The sequence below is a fragment of the Hippopotamus amphibius genome, chromosome 13 (genome assembly GCF_030028045.1).
Source record: "Hippopotamus amphibius kiboko isolate mHipAmp2 chromosome 13, mHipAmp2.hap2, whole genome shotgun sequence".
Taxonomy (NCBI): domain Eukaryota; kingdom Metazoa; phylum Chordata; class Mammalia; order Artiodactyla; family Hippopotamidae; genus Hippopotamus; species Hippopotamus amphibius.
In genome coordinates, this window is record NC_080198.1 from 100,208,636 (window position 1) to 100,230,925 (window position 22,290).

Below are 22,290 nucleotides of genomic sequence, written 5' to 3' on the forward strand. Positions count from 1 at the left end.
ATTCCGGATTTGCACTTCACAGGTGTCGGCGGGCATTTTCCTCTCGCCTCTGCAACATCCCTGGAGAAAAAGAACATCATCCTATGAAGAACTTCCAGAGTCCGGCTCCTGGAGGGATCTCCCCTGCCCGCCCAGCCCCAGCCCGGCCACTCGATCCACAGGGCCGCCACCAGAGGCACGCCGACCCTCACAGACCCCTCCCCGGGGCGAGACAGGCTCTCTCCTCCCCTCTGCCCCGTGGCCCCCCACACCACGGCCCTCCCACATCCCCACGCTGACGTCCCCCCTCCACGGCCCGCCTCCCACGCTGGAGACCCCCGGGGGGTAAGAGATGGTTCAGATCCGCCCGTGCTTATCACAGACAAGTGACAGAGCGACTGAACGGATGGGTGTGTGTGCCCGCAATCTCACCACCCTCCTCACGTGTGCCAGGGAAACTTAAAAAGAGAGAAAAGGCAATCGCCGATGAGTCCACTCTGAAGGAAACTGGAATGTGTTCTCGGAGGAGGCACCTGCGTGACTCAACCCAATCACATCACAACTGCTGGACAAACTCCGAGACAACGGTGGTTTTGAAGCCGTGGCTGCAGAGCGTGGTGAGCCGGCGGGCTCAGGACCACCCGGCTTCCAGCAGCACCAGCTGAAGCACCGCTCTCTCACACGGCCCTGACGGCGCGGAGGCGGACCCACCTCTCCTTCCCACGAACACGTACGGCACCTGCAGCTTCCATCCTTCACTGGCCCCGAGGTCAACAGGAAGAGCGGAAGGGCCGGAAACCTACACCCTCCGCACACCTGCTGCCTGCCTGGCACTGTCCTCAGCAGCCTCTGCACTGGTTTCAAGCCACCTCAGTCATCCATCCAGGGGTCCTTGCAGGTTGCTGCTGCATCACCTTACATTTTACAGAAACAGAAGGTGAGGCTCAGCGCCTGAAACCGCCTGCTCAGAATCAGAAGCTGGCGCTGTCCAGTGGAGACCTTTTCCTGCTCATATTCTCCTTCCCTTTCATAACTCGTCCACACCTCCTACATCCCATAAACAAATGGGAAAGATGAGGCCCCAAACTGTGGATCGACCGAGTTCAGTTCCCGAGGAGAACAACACTCCACAGGATGTGAGGCTCCATCACTGTCCCTGTGACTCGAGTCTGAAGCCAAGATGTCCTCTGTGAATGACTAATCACTGTGCACTCAACCCACTCCTTCCTCTCACCAGAGGAAGAGAGATAATCTCCTCCAGGTCGTCTTCACAGCGTCCCCTCCACCCCTGGCCCCGATTTCCCTGCGCGGCCCTCCCCGGGCTGGGCCCCAGCCGCCATCTCCCCGGGCTCTCACACTGGACCACATCCAGGCCTTTCCTGCATCTGGAGAGAAGAGGGGGCGCTTACAACGTAAGCTGATGCGTGGTCCTCTCGGGGGGAGGTCTGAACGGGAGGCCACGCCAGGGTTAAAACCTCCGCTTGGTGCTTTGACTCCCTGAGTGTTTTTATTCATGACCTGAGAGTGTTTCAGCTTCCTCCTAGTACGACGAAACAGCCGGATTATTCATGTTCTGGGAAAGCATTACAAATGGTGAATCAAACAGACATTTGTGAGTTAGCACAGGCCCTTCCTAGGGCTGCAAAGCTGTGTGAGGCAGAAGCCGACTCTCAGCCGACCGGCTGCTCAGCACACGTGCAGACCCCGCCGGTGGTCGTGCATTCAGCACAACCTCTTGGTGTGTGTGCCCTAAGAGCCACACTTCCACGTCTAGAAATATACGCCAAGAAGGTCAACTGGTCACATGAGCAACGATGTATAGGGACGTTCAATAAAGTTTCCCTCCAAATATAAAAACAACCTAAACATTCCCCGAGAGAAGAACGCTTAGATATTCCGACACACCCGTGTACAGCCATGTAATAGCACGGTGCATGTCTGCAGTCACTTACCTGAAAAATCTCTACTAGAAACTGTTACGTGAAAGAAGACAGGTACCCTATTAGCCTTTCTGTCAGAGCCGTGCTTGCGCTCACAGCTATACACAGACAGGTCACTCGCTAAAACGCGAGCACAAGCCTATCGCTTCTTATTCACAACTGTATAGCCTGGATTTTCTCTATAATAGTCATTGTTTTTAAAATCAGAAAAAAAAAACAACTTTCATTTTGAAGTAACGCCCCTCAAAAACTAATACCTCTAGAGAAGCACCCGCTTTCTCCAAAAAGGATCTCACACTTCATGCCCAGATACCACTCATCCTTGAATTTCTGCCACAGGGGTTCCAGACCCGGGCAGAGCCTGAGGGTTTGCTAAAGGGCAAATGAGGGAGAGACAGAAAAGAGGTACCGGAACCCCTATTCAGCACCACTGCTTTCAGAGGAAAAATGTCCTTCGGATCATTTCCAGTAGGTTAGAATTCACTGAAATCACATTTCACAGGAATTTTAAACAGTACAAAATGAGGAAGGCAAGCTTCCAAAGGGGGTCATGGAAACCAGAGCACGGGCAGGAAACCAGCATGTAGGATAAGGAAGACGAGTGTCCTACTACGTGGCACGTGGCAGGCCTAGGTCCAGCCTTGGCCTTGGTCTACGCAGCCTTCCTAGAACTCTGAGTCCCAGTCTCCTCCCTGTACGTGAGGGCCTGGGATCATATAACCTCTGATTCCAACTGTCGTATACTCATAAAGTTGCAGGTCACGGGGCAATAAAGCCAAATCCATGCATTTCGAAACTGTAGTGAGAGCTGCCTTTGGGTCCTCACTACCTGATTGATGACACTGTCATCTCCGGCCAGAGCAGGTACTCCGAGGTGCCTTCCGACAGTAAGGCTACACGCCCACGTGGCATCCCTCCCCCTGGTTCTGGCAGCTTCCCCTTGATGCCAGAAGAGACCCCGTCTGCGCACAGGGCTCTGGCACCATCTCGCACCAGTCACTAGAGTCCTCCTGGACTGACTCTCAGAAAACATACGCTAACAGAACAAGGGGCTCAAGATCAACCCCCACAGCCGCCTCAGATACTGAAAAAGAAGGATGAGAAACTGCTTTCCTCAAGGAATGACTGATCTGTGCTGCGCCCTAGACACAGAAATAGAAACGGCACGGCACCAGGTACTCAATAACCTTCAAGTTCACTGAAATATTTCTCTCACGAGTTAACGCTTAAATGGATGTGTCTTTTTAGCTTAGGAAATCTTATCTGCCTTAGGCGTTGTAAGTTTCTCTTTTAGGGTGTCCGTGTCTTATTAGAGAAAACCAGTACTTACAACTGGACAGGCTCGCTTGGCTCACAACACTGGCCATGATTTAATCCCCATCTTTTTGGAAAGCAAAGCCCATTAGTATTGGGTTGGCCAAAGATTTCTCTCGGGTAACGCAAACGAACTCTTTGGCCAACCCAACATCTGTCTTTGTTACTTTAAGGAAAAGCCTCATAGAAAATTCTTTCTCCATTAATAATAATAAATATTATGTGTATATAATTATAGGCACAAATACAATCTATTACTGTTATTGCTATTATTTCATCAAAATAACAATAACTACTATTTACGGTCTGCCTTCTGTGTGTCACGCACCGTCCTGCAATATTTTAGTTTCTCTCTTGTTCAGAAAACAACGCTGAGACGTTGGCATTTTGACTATGATCTTACGAACAAGGAAACTGAGGCTCAGGGGATGAAAGACCCTGCCCAGCGCCCCCCGCGCTGCCGAGGGGCTTAGCGGAGGAGCCCGGAGCCAGCCGTGTGGGCACAGCCCGGTGCCAACTGCTGCGGTGGCTGAGCCATACAGGACGCAGGGAAGAAATCACCCAACCCACCAAGGCCACGGGATCCAAGCCGACGCTTCCAGCCCCTGCAGCACAGCGGGATCTGTCCTTTCCCCAGGAAGGCGCGTCCACACGGACGGTCACCGTGCCCACTCCTCCGCCCTCGCTCCCTCCCCTACCGGCCCTTTCCCTCCCTGCTGCTCCGGCCCCAGTTACCCATCAGTCCTTTGCACCAGACACACCAATGAACCATGAGACCTGATTTTAGCAGAGAAAAATACCAGCCTAGAATTTGGAACCGCTTTCTGACTTAATTAAACATACACAGTGGTACGTTCAGATTCCTTCCGGCTACAGTGATTAAAACCTGTTAAAGAGTAGCAGCCCAAAAAGGATATGCTCTGACAGATGACAAGGAGGGTTCAAGCTCTAGTTCTGCCACGTTTCAGCAAAACCCTTTGCAGCTGATGTGAACACCTCAGCAGCGCCACACAGCATCACCTAAGCTTCCTAGGGACAGGAAGGGAGGGACTGTCAACGGAAAACAAAAGTTCATGGTCTAAAGGGCAAAACACGGCTTCAACCCGAAAGTCAAGAATTTTGAGCAGGTACGCTTCTGGGCAAAATAAAAGTTTTTATCCAAGTGACACCCCCTTCCATTCTCCTCACTATTTAATCTGCATTCCAACATCACTCGAGTAAACACTGGGAAATTATTCACACCTATTTTCTCAAGTTTTCTCAAGTTTTATTTTATACACGACTAAGAATGAGAGCCCGTGGGGGCACATCCCCTTCCCTTCCTTCTCTCCCAGGGGCATCTTCCATCCTCGAGTTGGACTCCCTATGTTTTAAATCTTGGGCTTTGGTCTCAACTCTGCAACTGGTAAAACACCTAATTGTGTCATATAATCTCAAAGAATCTCACAATCCCAGCTGTCAAATAGAGATAAGAAGTCGCTGGGAAAGTACTTTAGGGAGGATAAAATGCCATCAACAGGCAGGTGGTAAAGGCCGGGACCCAAACGTCTTTGTTTCCTAGAGACAGGAAGTAGGATGCTGGTTGCCAGGGGCTGGAGGGCTGAGGAGGGTGGGGCCTCGCTTACTGAGGACAGAGTCTCAGTTTGGAAAGACGAGACGTTCTGGAGGTGCACAGTGGCGATGGTAGCACAACAATGTGAATGTACTTTGTGCCACTAAACTGGACGCTTACAAATGGTTAAAATGGGAAACTCTGTGTGATGTATATTTTACCACAATAAAAAAACGGCCTTGCTGTTATCTGCTGGTATAATAAGGTGTCACGTTTACATAAGGTCTGGCCTTAGAATATCAAAACACTAAACTGCTGTCTTCCGCCCCATCTAAACACAATGCAACCCCCTGCTGTGTAAATGATCAGAGAGAAATATTTCCATAAAAAGCACCGACGGGGTGTCACACGGATCACATACAGCCCTCTTCGCTCAGCCGGGAAGGTCTGAGCCTCCCTGTCCGCGGACCCGCTGCTCCTCTGAGGCGGAGGAGGGAGGGCAGGGAGCACAGTTCCCCATTGTCTGCATCAGACCTGGCTGGTGGGCCGGGCGCTGGGCCCGGGCGGCCAGTGTCAACACAGATGGGACCCATTTCCGGATGAACCGGCCGCCTTCGCAAGTGCTCCGTCCGCACTGGCTGCCTGCTAACCAAGTACCAGTCCCTTGATAGCGGCGCGCCTCTCAGTGCGAAACCAAAACAATAACCTGTTGAGAAGCACAGCCCTTCCCAGAAATGTCTTCATTATGCATATGCATATTTGGGCCTGCTCCAACCTCCCCTGGAAAGCAAGGGAGCCAGATGGGTCTGTAAACACAGCATACCGCACCGTGATCGCCCCGGGATCTCAAAGGTCCAGGGAAGCTCTGAACCCCGAGCAGCGCACACCCACACTCCCGCCCCGGCCCAAGCTCCCCCCGCCACACGGAAGGGGTCGCCGGTTCACCGGCACCCCGGGCTGCAGCTGCACTGACTCCAAGAACAAAAGAGAAACACTCACTACTCCCTTCCTGTACAGAAGCATCATCAGTGTTTCAAGATGGACTTTCTGTCGTGGCCCCTGACCCTGAGGGGTCGTTGGCATGTTCCGCTTCGTGATGTGAGGAACACAAAGAAGGAGAGAAACAAGCGTCATCTTCAAAAGGTTAAAGGTTAGTTTAATTAAGAGAATGTCAAAGTGAGACATTGCTGATCAACAGGCATGATGTTTCAGCTTCGCGAAATGGGTAAATTTGAGAGATCCACTGGATCCCCCCCTTTTTTTCTTTTACTGCTACCACCTGAGTGTAACTCACCAGCTATCCGAGGCAGGGACACCGTCCGGGTCTCTGCCACACCTGGGGCGGGGAGCCCACCTGGGTGTCAGCCAACGAGAGGGGAGCGCGGATGCCCAAGAAGGGCCGCAGAGAGCCGCGTGGGGGCCCTCAGCCAGGGGTGCACAGGCCTGGAATGGGGGGGCCGCCGAGCATGCTCAGGAAAGCAGCCAGTGCCACCCCGCCTGCTGCCCGGCCTCTTGAGTCGCCAGAAAAAGAGCGGGACATCAAGAGGTAGTTAACAATAACTAGACAAAGCACTGTTTGACACGAAAAGGGATGAAAAGGTAGACGCTGACTCATTTCTCAGAGACTGTAACACACGTAGCTGGGACAAAAGACAGAATTTCTTCCATACCTGCCACAAAAGTTAAACATGCGATCGTGGTTCAGATGAATGAGAAATAATATCTGATTGGCGCATTCTAAGTCTTACACTAAAAACAAATCCTTCGGTTATTCAGAGTTGCTTTGAGGACCATTATGAACTGCTCTGCAGGCCCACAGGCTGCTTGCAGTGTAACCCCTGCAGTGTCCTGGCCTCATCCGCCGACGACCCACCAAACCCTATGATCCAGCCACACAGAGAGGCTTGCAGTGCTCTGGTCCATGGGGGTCTTTCTTGGGCTGGTGCCTTAATCTGTAGTACGCCCTCTGCCTGAACCCACCCCATCTGTACTCCACCACCAGCCGATTCTCCTGGAAGTCAAGTTTCAACATCAAATGACCAACTGGACAAAAGCCAACTCACTAAAGGCAATTTACTGAACGACGGGCTTACTTGCTGAATAACGAATTCCCTGAAAAACTACCAGGAAAATACAGGAGAGCTGTCTTAACCCCTCTCCACTTCACTGACTCACTGAACTGACAGATGTTCTTCATTCCATCTGTAAGATGCCCTGACGGAGGTCTGCACAATGCTAAACCTTCGTGGTCGACAGGCTCCTCTCCAGAGCGCCTACCAGACAGTGTCATCAGCTGAGTCTGCACATTTACTAAGAGTCAGCTTCGTTCTTTAAACTCTTACACTTGTAATTATTTACTTTACTTTATTTGATTAGCTACTACATAAATAAATCAGTGAAAAAATGACTGCAAAAAGAGAGCTGCTGATTCTCTGAGATGCTTTAGAAAGGTTCAGTCAAGACAAACTGCAAAAAAAGAAAAGACATAGTTATTCAATTAAGGGTGGTCAAGTCAGCTATAAAAGAAGAGCAGCACTGGTAAAATTCTAGGGACTCTAAAAATCAGATTGTTTCACAAGTGTCTACATTTAACACCGCTTTAGGGAAAAAAACACTGGGAATTATCATCGATGTACTGGGTGGGCCAAAAAGTGCCTTCGGTTTTTTAGGTAAAAATAAAAGACATATTTTTCATTTTCACCAAGAACTTTATTAAGCAATGTATTCACCCTTTTGTTCCACTACCTTCTGCCATTTTTCAGGCAACCTCATAATTCCATCTTCCCAAAATTTTTATCTTTTTGAGCAAAGAACTGTTCCAGGTGCCTTTTACAGTCTTCCAGGGAATTGAAATTTTTTCCATTAAAAGAATTTTGTAAACACTGAAATATATGGAAATCCGAAGATGCAGTGTCTGGTGAGTACGGCGGGTGAATCAGAACTTCCCGGCCAAGCTGTAGCAGTTTTTTGCCTGATCATCAAAGAAACATGCAGTCTTGTGTTATCCTGATGGAAGACTATGCGTTTTCTGTTGACTAATTCTGGACACTTTTCGTTGCGTGCCGCTTTCAGTTGGCCTAATTGGGAGCAGTACTTGCTGGAATTAATCGTTTGGTTTTCCGGAAAGAGCTCATAATAGAGGACTCTCTTCCAGTCCCACCACATACACAACATCATCTTCTTTGGAAGAAGACTGGCCTTCCGTGTGGCCGGTGGTGGTTCATTTCGCTTGCCCCACGATCTCTTCTGTTCCACATTATTGTACAGTATCCACTTTTCATCGCCCGTCACAATTTGGCTTAAAAATGGAATGTTTTCATTATGTTTCAGTAGAGAATCGCATGCGGAAATATGGTCAAGAAGATTTTTCTCACTTAACTTCTGTGGAAGCCAGACATCAAAGAGAGTAACATAATCAAGCTGGTGCAAACGATTTTCAATGTTAGATTTGGATGTTTTGAGTATGTCAGCTGTCTCCTGCATGGTATAACGTTGACTGTTCTCAATTAATGTCTCGATTTGATCACTGTCAAGTTCAACTGGTCCACCCGACCGTGGGGCATCGTCCAGTGAGAAATCCCCGGCACGAAACTTCCCAAACCACTTCTGACACGCTCGATCAGTCACAGCACCTTCTCTATACACTGCACAAATCTCTTATGCGTTTCAGTTGTGTTTCTACCTTTCTTGAAATAATAAAGCATGATATGCCGAAAATGTTGCTTTTTCTCTTTCATCTTCAATATTAAAATGGCGACACAAAAATTCACCCATTTGGATGTCTTTTTTTTTAAATGCACGCTGATATGACAGCTGTCACATACAATCTAACAAAACTGTTTTGAATGAAGTTAAAGACAACTAAATGCTACGAGAGCCACCTTACGGGAAAAAAACCAAACGAACCTTTTGGCCCAGCCAATACCATGGGTGTGGATTATGTAGGAAAGCCAACCTGTAGCCTCACACTCAAAGGATGCAGCTCTTGGCCCTACGTGACGGTCTTAGGAGCTTCATATCAAGAAACAGCACGGCTTCACGGCTGAGTTTGGAAAACTCTCTTGAGACCCATATTCAGGCACTAGAAGGGACAAATGACCCACTGGTCAAACCCCTACTCAAAAATGATTTGTTTAAACAAAATATTTTTAAAGCACATGGATACTTTTTTTAGAATTCCTCACTTTAACCAACGTTTCTGATAAGCCAACTACCAGTTCTGACTCCGTTGGTAGGCAGGTTTCTCATCTACCTTAAACCGCGGCAGTTTGCCACACTGTAGCCAAAGACAGGGAGAGCAGGAGACAAGGAGAGAAGAGTGAGAGAAAACAGGGGATGAAAAATAAGTTGCATTCAAGGAGATATCCATAGAGAGGGATCGACTATTCAACGGTCAAAAATGGTAAAAAAAATGCTGACATCCAATGAGTACTCTTCGTCTGAAACTGGCATTGAAACTGATATTCACACCACCTGGCACTTTGAGGACAAGCATTTTAGTCCAGACGAGTGGGATGGCACTGCACGTACCACTAAAGAACTGCCCATGAAATCTGTAAAAGCATCACCACTCTTTCGTCTGCTTCTAGAGGTCTGCATTTCACCTTCACTCTTAAACACCTTTTCTGACCTGCAATGGGATGATGAAATACGAGACAAAGCATCTTGGGACATATCATAAAGTCAGTTTAGAAAGAAAAATAAAAGTAAACCGGAGCACGAAAACCAGGAGATTCATGAACTACTGACTTCTCATATCTAGTTCTTTACCTTGTAGACAAACAATATATCAGTAAACAGGATTAATACTACTGATTCTGTATTAAACCTAAAAACATCAAATGAGACAAAAGCTAATCGAGTCACAGTTTCTACAACAAACAGGAAGAGCTTTGTTTTAAAAAAAGGAAAACAATCATTGAAAAGAAGTTTATAAAAGAAGAAAAATACATAATACATGTTAAAAAATAAAAACAGCATATTAAAATCATATGTTCAATATGCTCTCCACAGTGGAAAGATTAAATGTCTAAAACAAAAGAAAAATAATGCAAGCTACAAATGTGAGCTACTTATGTAATTTAAATTTTTCTACTAGCCGTAGAAATGGATGAAATTGATGTTACTAATGTATCTTCTTTAACTCAATATATACAAAATATAATTCACGTGTTATCAGCGTGAAAATTATTGAGATATTTTACATCCTTTTTCTCACAAGCCTCCACATTCAGGTGTATTGGACACTTACAGCCCATCTCAATCTGAACCAGCCACGTGGCAAGTGCTCAGTGGCCACCTGAGGCCAGTGGCCCTTGCACTGGACAGCACGGGTGGGGAAAGACACCAAGAAAATGTGCCTGAATGAGAGCAGTGGCTCTCCTTGGAGGAAGGGCATACAGAGGGCTTTCCTTTCCTTTTAGGGTTTTTTAACCTATTTTCTACAGCATCTTGTTAGAAATGCAGCACCTGAGGCCCCATGCAGACCTGGCGGATTAGGATATCCATTTTAACAAGCTCCCCAAAAGTCTGAGAAGCGCTGCCTTACAAAATAATAGCTGCTTCTGCATGGGGCTCAACAGACGCAAGGCACGTACTCCAAGCACTTGGAGGCACAGCGACGCGTCTCATCTCACAACCACCTCACTAAGCGGGTACTGTTAGTGCACGCGTTTTAGAATGAGGCATCTCAGGCATCGCAGGAGTGAAAGCTACAGCCTGGACTCACAGCGTAAGTGTCAGAGCTGGTGCTTGGATGCAGGAGCCATGCTCCGCTGGTACCCCGGACCCCGCGGCCTCCCCGCAGCCCAGCGCGGGAACAGGCTTAGGTTCCCAACAAAGCCTCCTCCCACCTGTCCGTCGTGCTTGCTCACGCTTTGCTGCCATGCCTCCCCAGACGGTATTGCAGAGGAAAGGCTGGATTTGAAATCAAGAGAACACACTACAAAAAATGGTATTGCTGCGTCTCCTACCGACCTTGAGCAATCACATCTTCACTAGAGCCGCGATGCCTTCTCTGGAAGATGGATATACACTCTAGTCACATGTTTATAGGTATTTCAGGGGTTCTCTGAGGTCAAGTTGTAAGGATTAAACAAAATTATAAGTGAAAAGGGGGCAAACATGATCTGTGACAGGTGGCAGGAACCCGGTAAGCACTGATTTCCTTCCGTCCCTTCTACATTGGTAACTACCGGGTACCCAACCTGACGTCAGCCACATGCTGGGGCCCAGGAGGGACCGAAACAAATGAGACGTGGCCCTGCTCTCCTGCGGTTCTTATCCTGGTGGAGAGATAATCAGGTGATTTGCAGAGAAAGCAAACATTAGGAAGAGAGTTGCTAAGCAACTGATTTTGCTCTAATTTTGAATGGAAGTCTGATTTCCCTGAGTAAGCAAGTGAGCAAACAGCAAAAGGCAGGAAAAGCTGAATGGTCCGTGAACAAGGGCATCCGTGAGTATCCCCGGCTTGCAAAAACAGCAAAAGAACTCCAACACAAATTTTGAATGCGGAAAGTCAAATAAAACACACACTCCTGGGCTATGTACATATTTTTCTTCTGAGGGGAGAAAACGCTATTTAATCCCAGAAGAAGCATAATAATGAATGTTAAAGTTTCAGGCTGCGGTATTCAAATTCTGAGTTAACCCAGAAAAGGGGGCACGTCCCTAGGCTCTACTGTCACTGTTTGCCTGCTGAATCATCTGATTTTTATTTTTTTAGCTCACTTAAGAACAGATTTCCGTACACCTGTAGCTCCGGCAATTTTCAAAGAACCATCAGCCTCCTAAAAGAGGCTACATTTACAGCCCCCCCCAGCCATTTCTAGCAGCCCCCAAACACACTCAAAGGAGTGCCCTGGGCAAAACGAGGCCTCCTTTCTTCCGGAATTGGGCTTTTATCACCTGCCTCCGGAACCCAAAGTAACCCAGGCATCCGGTGATTCTTGTGATGGTGGGGCGTTGACTCACCAGCCACGGCTGCGGGATCTCTGGCAGAGGCATCTGGGGAGGGGCCGGCAGGCTGTTGGGGGCCTCTGGCTTCGTAGCATGATCTCTCACCTCAAAACCTGTACCAACCAAAACCACAGCACTGGATGAGGAGGGGGAGGAGGGTGGCGCTTCTAGCAGCGATCACCTCCGCGGCCCCACGCTGAATCCTCCACAAATAGTTATTCTCTCTAATCCTTCACAACAATCCCGCAAGGCAGGTATTCTTCTTCCCCATTCTATAGGTGAAGGATCTATAGCTGAACAACAACAAAAAAAGGTTAAGGAACTTCAGTGGAACACTGACAGGTATAAATAATGCAGACGGCAGCAAAGTCGACATCTTTCCCTGTGCCGGGCAACCTCCCAAAGGCGAGCTGCCTCTCCTGAACTTCTGTGCAGGTTAGTACTGACACTCACCCACATACAAAGGGGGCAGACGCTTCCCTGGGGATCAATAAATCTGTATCAAGCACCCTCCCGAGGTCAGATGCTGTAACAGACACGCTCATCACTGCCATGCCTGATAGAAGCTCATACCCTAGGGCATCATATTCACGTTGGAAAGACAAACATACACAGAATGGACTCTCAGGGAACGTGGTGAGCACTATACCAGTGAAGCCAGCAAAGAGGAAGAAACTACTTTAATTTGGGCACAATGTTATGTATGCCAAGAACTCACCTTTCTAGACCTAGAAAAATAATCGCTCCCCAGTGATGACCTACAGTGGGCCAAGCACAATTGCAGGCTGGGAGAAGACAAAGGCCCCGACCTGCAAAAGCTACAGCAGAGGCCAGAATTTTGGCAGAGGGCAGGAAAGGAAAGGAAAGGAAAGGAAAGGAGAGGAGAGGAGAGGAGAGGAGAGGGGAGGGGGGAGGGAAGGGTGGGGAGGGGGGAGGGGAGGGGTGGGGAGGGGGGAGGGGAGGGGTGGGGAGGGGGGAGGGGAGGGGTGGGGAGGGGAAGGGGGAGGGGGAGGGGAGGGGGAGGGGAGGGGAGGGGAGGGGAGGGGGAGGGGAGGGGAGGGGAGGGGAGGGGAGGGGAGGGGTGGGGAGGGGAGGGGAGGGGTGGGGAGGGGAGAGAAGCGAAGGAAGCGAAGCAAAACAAAGCAAAACAAAGCAACAAATGGAAACTCTACCATCAAAATAATCAGTGGATGAGTTTTAAGCAACTTAAAGAGCTGAAGAGAAAATCAGTGAATTGGAAAATATCACAGCTGTGTCCAGAATGAAGCATAGAGAGCAAAAGGGTTGGCACCCACTGGGCAGAAGAAGAGAGGAAGGAAAGTCAGGGGAAGCAAACAGCAACTCCAGAGGCAGGAGGCCCCTGACTGTGGCATGTTCAGGTCTCTGGTCTGACGTGGCTGAGAGATGAGCGTAGGCAGAGATGAGGGTGAAAGAAACGCTACCTCTGCCAGTAAAAGCCATAGTAGGAAACAAGAGCCAACAGTTGCCGAGTGTCTGCCGTGTGTCAGGCGCTGTCTGGAAATGTTTTACATCGGCTCATCAATCCACACAGCACCCCTCCGGGGTAGGTGCCACAACCCTCCCTTCTTACAGGTGAGGAAACTGAAGTGCCGAGGGAGTATGTAACTTGCTAGGGCTGGGTAACAGGCAGAGACAGAAAACAAAGCCCATGTGCCTGGAGAGCAGACACAGGCGACTACACGTCATAAGGGGCCGGGGGTCCATCCATGGGCAGCGGCAGATACCGAAAGGGTCCAGGCAGGGAAGTAGCAGCAGCATTTCCAAGTGAACTTTCGTCTCCGTCTCTGTCTATCCTACTGGTTCTCTCTGTCCTACTGCCCCTCAAACACGGTTCTCATCCTGAGCTCCTGCCTCAGAGATTGGTCCCACCATCCACCCGGGGCCTCATGTAGCTCTCATTCTGCAACCTGGTCCTTGAACCCATGGCCCAGACTGACGAGATGAGCTCCTGGAATGCAAACCTAACGGTGTCAGTCACAGCTTCGTGTGCTAAAAATCAAAGAACTGGACCTTCAAATGGGTGAAGTGCACGGTAAGTGAGTTACATCTCAGTGAAGCTGTTTGCAATAAACCTCTGCATCTCATCCAAGTGTCTCCTACCCAGCCGTCAAGATTCTAACACTGCCTCCTCTGAGAACGGCCCCCAGGCCCTCCCCCACTCTCCCTCTCACTAGATGGGTTTGGATCCCCCCCTTAGGTGTTCTCCTGACACTGATGCTCTCTCCCTGCTGTTCTGTCTTACTCACCGCGCACAGAGGAGTTATCTAACACAGCAGGCCTGCGGCTGCTGTCTTTACAAGGGCCGGCGTTGGGGAACGCGGATTTCAGACGTGCTCCTGCTGTTCCCTAACCAATAACGGTGGTCCACTCTGCCCAGACTGTCTGAGCAAACAACACGATCTATGCCAACCACCTACTGTGACGGCTAATGCTGTGTGCCAACCTGAGCGGGCTCAGGGGTGCTCTGAGGGCTGGCAGAACACTATTTCTGGGGGCATCTGTGAGAATGTTTCTGGCAGAGATTAGCATTTGAGTTGGAGAACTGAAAAGGGGATGGTCCTCCCCAACGTGGGTGCCACCATCCAACCTGCTGGGGACCTGGATACAACAGAAAGGCCGAAGAAGGGCGGACGCGCTCGCTCTGCTTGAGCCAAGACGCCCGTCTCCTCCTGCCCTCGGACACGTGTGCTCTTGGTTCTCTGACCGGGACTTACACCGTCAGCCCCTGACTCTCAGGCCTTTGGACCTGGACTGATTACAGTGCTGGCCTTCCTCGATCTCAGGGTGGCAGAGGGCAGATCGTGGGTCTTCTCAGCCTCTGCGACCACAGGAGCCAATCCCTACAACAAGTCTCCTCTCTGTCTCTGTCTTGATCCCTCCATCCTACTGGTTTCTCTGGGGAACCCTGACTAATAAACCTGCCTTCCTGGGAGTCTGGGACGTGGGGACGTGCCAGGCAGAGGCTGCCATGTGACCAGCCCCCAGTAAAGTCCTGGGACACTGAGTCTCCAGTGAGCGTCCCTGAACAGAAGCCGCACACCGGCTGCTGCGTCTGTGCTGCTGAGGAAAGCGTGTGATCTGTGTGGCCCTCGTGGGAGGAGGAGCATGGGAAGCCTGAGTCTTCTCCCCTTATAATCTGGCTGTGTACCCTCACTACCCCTGTGCTAAATCCCGGCACGAGAAAGTACAGCTCCATGCTGAGTCCTTCCAGCGAATCTCCCAACATCGGGGTGCTCTTAGGGACACCCCCCAACATGCCCACGGTTCCATTAACTTCCCAAAGGCTTTATCTTTCTAAACCCAGAGACTAACAGTACCTGGCATGTAATAAGGCCTTTGATGACAACTTGATGAATAAATACATTCATTCATGAATGTGTTTTGGGAAGATGAGAATTAAAGATGGCTTAGAGGCAAAGGGAGACTGGGAGGAGAGAGCCCGCAGCGTGAACGAGACGCACCTCTGGATGACTGTACCCTCAGCAGGATGTCTGTGATGACTGCCTTCTTCTCCCTGACAGTTGAGGTTAGATATTCGTGGTCCAGGAGTTCAAGGAAGAGACGCAGTTCAACAATTAACTCTTCCATTGCTGAAAAGAAAGGGGAGAGGGAGGGTTCCATGAGACCCATCGATGTGCAGATGTCAAAACACGAACGCTAAATTTTACTCAGAGCATTTCATTTTCAGCTTGATGGATAAATACTGTTTTCCAACAGGAAACGCAAGTGAGCTGAAACCCAGGCGCCTAAAAGATTCACACATCATCTTCTAGACAAATGTGCTACTCTTTCCCTTCTGCTTTGAGGCAGTGGTGTTGGGAGAAGCTCCAAAGCCACGTGGCCAACAGACGGCTCATAGCCCAAGAGCCTGACAGCATCACCTGTGGTCAATGGCGTGATATGAAATTTCAGTGTCAAGAAGGAGACGGGAGTTTAAAATGCCAGTTTTCAGATAACCACTAGGAAGTGGAAACTCAATACCCAACTCTGTGCCTTCGCAGGGCTGGCTCCGTCCCCAGGAAGGCTGTGCGCACGTTTACAGCTACAGCAAAGATGCTGGGTGCCAGGAAGGACCTCGACATACGTCCAGGTTCTTGACGTCCATCATGTCTTTTCTTCCTGGGATTACAGCAGACTTTCCCTCTGACACCCACAAGACTGCACTACGGGGCTGATGTCAGCAACTTTTACGCCATCATGTGAACCTCTGAGTGACGCCAACACCCTTTCAGGGCGTCCTCAGGTCAAACTATTTTACTAATACTATGACATTATTCACTTCTTCCTGCATTTGGTGCAAATGAAAGGGTGGTTAAGTTGCTAGCATCTTAGTGCGAATGAAAGCAGTGACACCAAACTATACCAGCATTCACCGTACTCTTCTCTTACGCATTAGCAGTAAAAATAAACAAATAAATAAAATTTTTGAAATGCTACTTTCACTTAAGAGTGTCTTTGATGAAGCAGTAAAAATCATTGCTTTCATTAGGTCTCAGCCCTGGAAGGATACACCTTTCTCACATACTGTGTGGTAAAATGGGAAGCAGGCAGGAGACACTTCTCTGGCAGACTCAAGAACTAGAGTCGTCTACAGAAGAAGCACGTGCACAACTGTCTGAGCTGTGGGTTAACACTAAGCCACTTTTTTCATGCAGCACCAAAGAAGAAATGATAGGCAAACCACAGTTATTCACACGAGTGTGTGACCGACATTTTCTCAAAAATGAACAAAGTAAGCCTAGCGCATCCAGGTAAACAATGACAGCATTTGTTGCCAACAGTACAATTTGGGCTTCCAGGGGAAAATAAGAATTTCAAACATGTGTATCCACCGCTAGGAGCATGACAGCTTCTCCATGGAGACTTTTCTAACGAGATCAGGAATGACACAGAGGAACGTGATCTCCTGGTGTACGAAGCAGTAGATCTTTTGACATTCGGAAGATCTACGCACCTCAGGAAACCATGATGTCATCAAATCACAGGTGGGTGAAGACCCATCTCATGTAACAGAGAATTAAGTGTTCTTCGATACAGCGTCAGATTCCATGCTGCAACTAACCTTTAAGAAACTGCCACTCGTTGAGTTTTGCTGTAGTGTCAATTTTCTGAAAATGTACTAAAATACTCTGCTCTTTTCTAAGTACATATCTGTTGAGGCCAGATCGTCTTTATGTACTTCCACCGAAACAATGGTTCATCACATCAGAATGTAGAAACAGATCCGAGAACTCAGCTTTCTCCTGTTAAGCCAGCTACTGAAGATACTTGCAGAAATATAAACAATGCCACTCTTTCACAGATTAGCTTGTTTTGGGAAATGCAGTTACTTTTCACAAATATATTAATAAATACCTTTAAAATCTGCCAGGTTTAAATTCTAATATGACAAATATCTACAGATACAACCACATAAATAAAAGCTCTTCGGGGTCCTCAATATATATTTTGAGAGCAAAAAGTCCTAAGCAAAAAAGTTCACGAACCACTGGTCTACGGGATTCTTCTCCTATCTACTACTGTCCTAGTCTACAGCACCCTCCAGAATACAAGATCCTAACGGAGGCCACCCTTTCACACATACAAAGCTCTCATAATTTTAGACAAGTGGGCAGAGAAATGGCAAGTGCGTTCAGAGCAGAGAAGGTGTGCCCTAGGCTGTTCACTTTTCCTAACTGGGCAATTTCCTAATTTCCCCTCTCTGAAATGAAGAGGCTGGATTAGGTTAGTCTTTAAGGTCTTTCTCAGTAGGAAAGCAATTTCCTGATGATTCTAAGTAGAAAACAATCTCATCTAATACTTTAAAAATGACGGGCTGCTGGTACTGATGTTATCCCTGACAGCCAAAATGCGGAAACAACACAAATGTCCACTGATGGCTGAATGGATAAATAAAATGAGGTCCATCCAGACATGATATATTATCCAGCCTTAGAAAGGAAGAAAATTCTGACACCTGCCACACCACAGATGAACCTGGAGGACATTCTGCTGAGTGAAATAAGCCAGTCAAAAAAGGACAAATACTACATGATTCCACTTACGTGAGGTCCCTAGAATAGTCAAACTCACAGAGAAGGCAGAATGGTAGGTGCCAGGTGCTGGGGGAGGGGGGATGGCGAGCGAGAGTTTGACGGGGACAGAGCTGCATTTGGGGAAGATAAATGTTCTGGTGACGGATGGTGGTGAGTGGATGTGCTTAACGACACTGAACTGTACACTCAAAAAGGTTTAAAATGGTAAAATTTATGCTATGTATATTTTATCACCATAAAAACAAAACCCTGTCCAAAAATTGAGGCTGCTTCAAGCTAGAAGTAAAAACGTTAAAAATGTTTCTGGGTCTATATGTTAAACTTACAGAACCCATTCTCCATGTCCATTCGTATACTCTTTTATCAAAAACATTCTCTTACTTGCAGCCCAATCGTATTTATCCTGCAGGATTTCACGTGGGTTTCACCTAGCAGCATCACAGTATCTGAAGAGGACCGAAGACTGCACCTGCCCTAACTCGTCTTCAACCTGAGCTTCCCTACAGAGCTCCCACGGGGGATTTCACGCAGGCCCCTCCGGGCTGGGAGTTTATCATAACCACAGCTGGGCTCCTGCCCAGCCCGTGCTCCTCAGAGAGCAGCGCCCTCAACCGCAAGGCGGACTCTGGGCAGCTACACCTACCCCACCGGGCCCTGCAGGCCACCTCCCGCTCCCAGGTCATAATGAATCAGACCACCTGAGCCCAAGCTGGTCAATCAGATTCTCTTTCTGGTGTATTTCGCCTGGGACAGGAACTCTTAGTCAGTTGCCATCTCTTGAACGGAAGACACATAAACTCAGGAGCTACAGAGCCACTGTGTTTAGGAGATGCTGCGTTTAGGCCCGTACGCGCCAGTGGGTGAGAGTCATTGATGGAGGCAGAAAGAAGGCAGTTCACACCCCCAGGAGCACAGGCAGACACTCAGAGGCAAGAGACGGAGTGCCAGACACACGGGGCGCTGGACGGATTCCTGATACCTTCCTGACTGCTTCTGCTACCTGTGAACCCGGGCTGCGCTGAATTCCCTGAGACACCTGCATCCTCCTGATAAATTTCTCAGTTCATTGTTTATCAAGCTACTGGGTGATTTTCTTTTCACCTGAAACTGCGCCCAAGAGATTCTCAAAGCAAAGCTCTTTGCACCTCAGAATGCGAAACATCCCCAAATCGGAGAGCTGCAGCTGCTAGAAAAGTTCCTCCTTTCTAGGACCTGCACGGACTAAACAAACCACCTTTTATCCTAACAGGCCCTTCAAACACCTGAACTCACACCCCCTCTCTCCTAGCCTTCAACACCCCCAACAAGCTCCTCCCAACTCAAACTCTCCCAGGTTACTAAATCAGGAGCTGTACTGATAACCCGGTGCTGAGTGACCTTAAGGTTTGTGTTTTTCTCAAAATAGCTAGTCAGCTGGTTAAGAGCAGGCTTTATGCTTTGCTTGTCTCTGAGCACCTGACAGCAGCCTAGCGGTACAAGCCACGTAGAAAGCACGCAAAGGTTTTTGATGAGCGAATGACTAATAAAGTGAGAGAATTCACATTTTCTGAGAACCCGTCATGTGAAAGGTGTTGTTCCAAGTATCTACATGTGACACAATTCTCATTGCAAAGACAAAATCGTCCCCATGTATGGGGGAATTGGAAGCCGGGGCCCGTTTGTTTACTTTTCTTTAAGCAAATGCTTACACGGCAATCGCAGGCATGGGACACTGTTCTCGTCCCTTTACACGTATGACTTCATGTGTGTTCCCAACAACCCCAGGAGGCAGAAACTGGTCTTATCCCCATTTTGCAGGTGAAGAAACTGAGGCTCGGAGAGGTTGCCTAAGGTTACTAAGCACCAAAGTGGCTGCGCGTTCTCCAGGTAATAATATGCTCACAGCCACACAGCTGGAACGTAACAGACGAAGCTGAATGCAGTTCTGACTCCAAAGGCCCCGCTTTGACCATTTCATAATAATCACTCCATAGATTACTTTCTGAGTACTGAGTACTGGCCTGATGAGTGGCTATGGCCTTTTTTGAAAAATTTTTATTGAAATATAGTTGATTTACAATGCTGTGTTAGTTTCAGCAGAGTGATTCAGTTTTATATATATATATATATATATATTCTTTTTTTAATTCTTTTCCTTTATGGTTTATTATAGGAGATTGAGTGTAGCTCCCTGTGCCCTACAGTAGGTCCTTGTTGGTCATCTATTTCGGACATAGTAGTGTGTACAAAACTACTTAATCCCAAACTACTGATTTATCCCTCTCCCCTCCCTTTCCCCTTTGGTAACCATACGTTTGTTTTCTCTGTGAGTACATTTCTATTTTGGAAAAGTGGGTAACTCCCCCAAATTATGTCATCCTTAAAATGAGATGATTATTATGTAACTCAGGACTGTAACGAGGCTGAAGTGAGCTGACATCCACACAGAGGCAAGCGTTTCACAAAAGGCAGCTATTACCACTCTCACAGCACATGCTCCTCTTACTAGAACTTCACTTTAAGCCTTGGGATCCACGAACACAGCAAATGGACACAAACCACAACTACTTATCTTCTCAAACTAGGAAGTCCTTATATATCTACCCTGCCTTAAGAAAAGTCACGAAAGACTATTCTGTACAACTCTATCAAATACACTTGAAATTAGGTGAGATAGACAATTTCACAGGAAAGAATACAATTTACCAAGTTGTTACAGAAAGCTTACATAGAGAAAGCAAAGAAAGTTATCGAAGAATTATCCTCACAAAAAAGCACCAGACCCAGACAGTTTTCCAGGGGAATGGTACCAAACCTTAAAAATCAAGACTACTATCAACACATAAATTGTTCCAGGAGATGGAAGCAGATAAACCATTTTCCAATTCTTTCTCTTTTAGAAGCAGGTATAAAAATGATGCTGAGGGGCTTCCTAGGTGGCTCAGCGGTTAAGAATCCTCCTGCCCATGCAGGGGACACGGATTCAAGCCCTGGTCTGGGAAGGTCCCACATGCCACGGAGCAACTAAGCCCGTGTGCCACAACTACTGAGCCGGCGCTTTAGAGCCCGTGAGCCACAACTATTGAGCCCATGTGCTGCAACTACTGAAGCCCACATGCCTAGAGCCCGTGCTCTGCAACAAGAGAAGCCACGGCAATAAGGAGCCTGTGCACCACAACAAAGAGTCGCCCCCACTCACCGCAACTAAAGAAAGCCCGCGCACAGTAAAAAAAGACCCAACACAGCCAATAAAATAAATAAATTAATTAATTAAAAAAAACAAAAAAAGATGCCTAAACCTAACAAAGATAGCACAAAAAAGAAAACCAGACTGATCCTTCTTATAAATAGCCAAGCAAAAATCCTGAATAAAGTTTTAGCAAACAGAAACCGACACAAGGCCTTAATAGTACACATGACCACATGAAATTCATTCCAGGAATGAAAGGATGACTCCACTTTAGATCTACTGACATCATTCACCATATTCACAGGTCTAACAAGAAGATCACACGCTCCTCTTCATCCACAGATGACGAAAAAGCCTGCAAGGAGATTCAGTACCCGTTCCTGATTTTTTTTTCAGTCAACAAAATGGGAATTGATATGCGCCTCCTCAGTTTGATAAAATACAGGCGCTCCATGTTATAGGCTGAACGTCTGTGTCCCCTCTCCAATTCTGTTGAAACCTAACCCCCAATGCGATGGTATGGGGGCGGGGGGGTGCTCTGGGAGGTGACCTGGTCATGAGGGTGGAGCCCCCATGGACAGGATTAGTGCTCTTACAAAAGAGGCCCAAGAAAGCACTCTAGTCCCTTCTACCATGTGAGGACACAATGAAAAGGCAGGCGTCTGCAACCTGAAAGAGGGCCTCCAGCAGAAGTGGACCGAGCTGGCACTCTGACCTTGGAGACCCAGCCTCCAGAACTGTGAAAAACTCATTTGTGTTGTCTACAAGCCACCCTGTCTGTGGTATTTTGTTACTTCAGCCCAAACAGACTAAGACATTAATGTAAAACAAAAACTGCTTCTTAGATGCAGAGAATGGCCTGGAGGACACAGGGTTGGGGGCGGGGGTGAAGGGGAAGCTGGGACGAAGTGAGAGAGTAGCACAGACATAGATACACTACCAACTGTAAAATAGATAGCTAGTGGGAAGTTGCTGTATAACAAAGGGAGATCAGCTCGATGATGGGTGATGCCTTAGAGGGCCAGGACAGGAGAGTGTGGGAGGGAGTCATGGGAGGGAGGGGATATAGGGATATATGTATAAATACAGCTGATTCACTTTGGTGTACCTCAAAAGCTGGTTAAAAAGTGTAAAGCAGAGCTTCCTAGGTGGCGCAGTGGTTGAGAGTCCGCCTGCCAATGCAGGGGACACGGGTTCGATCCCTGCTCCAGGAAGATCCCACAAGCCATGGAGCAACTAAGCCCGTGAGCCACAACTATTGAGCCCATGTGCTGCAACTACTGAAGCCCACGTGCCTAGAGACCGTGCTCCGCAACAAGAGAA

General features: G+C 48.2%; 1 protein-coding gene across 3 annotated transcripts in view; it reads right to left on the reverse strand.

Moving 5' to 3' along the window:
- AFAP1 (actin filament associated protein 1) overlaps window positions 1-22,290 on the reverse strand; it is a 155,119-nt gene that overhangs the window by 75,510 nt on the left and 57,319 nt on the right. For 2 of the 3 annotated variants that reach the window (XM_057705777.1, XM_057705779.1), the window contains exons 2-3: window positions 15,225-15,353; window positions 11,758-11,855 (exon numbers count right to left, since the gene is read on the reverse strand). In XM_057705777.1, the coding sequence (XP_057561760.1) occupies window positions 11,758-11,855; window positions 15,225-15,351 (225 nt within the window). In that variant the 5' untranslated portion in view covers window positions 15,352-15,353. Of the gene's footprint in view, window positions 1-11,757; window positions 11,856-15,224; window positions 15,354-22,290 lie in introns of those variants that run through there. The other variant, XM_057705778.1, reaches the window with a different exon arrangement.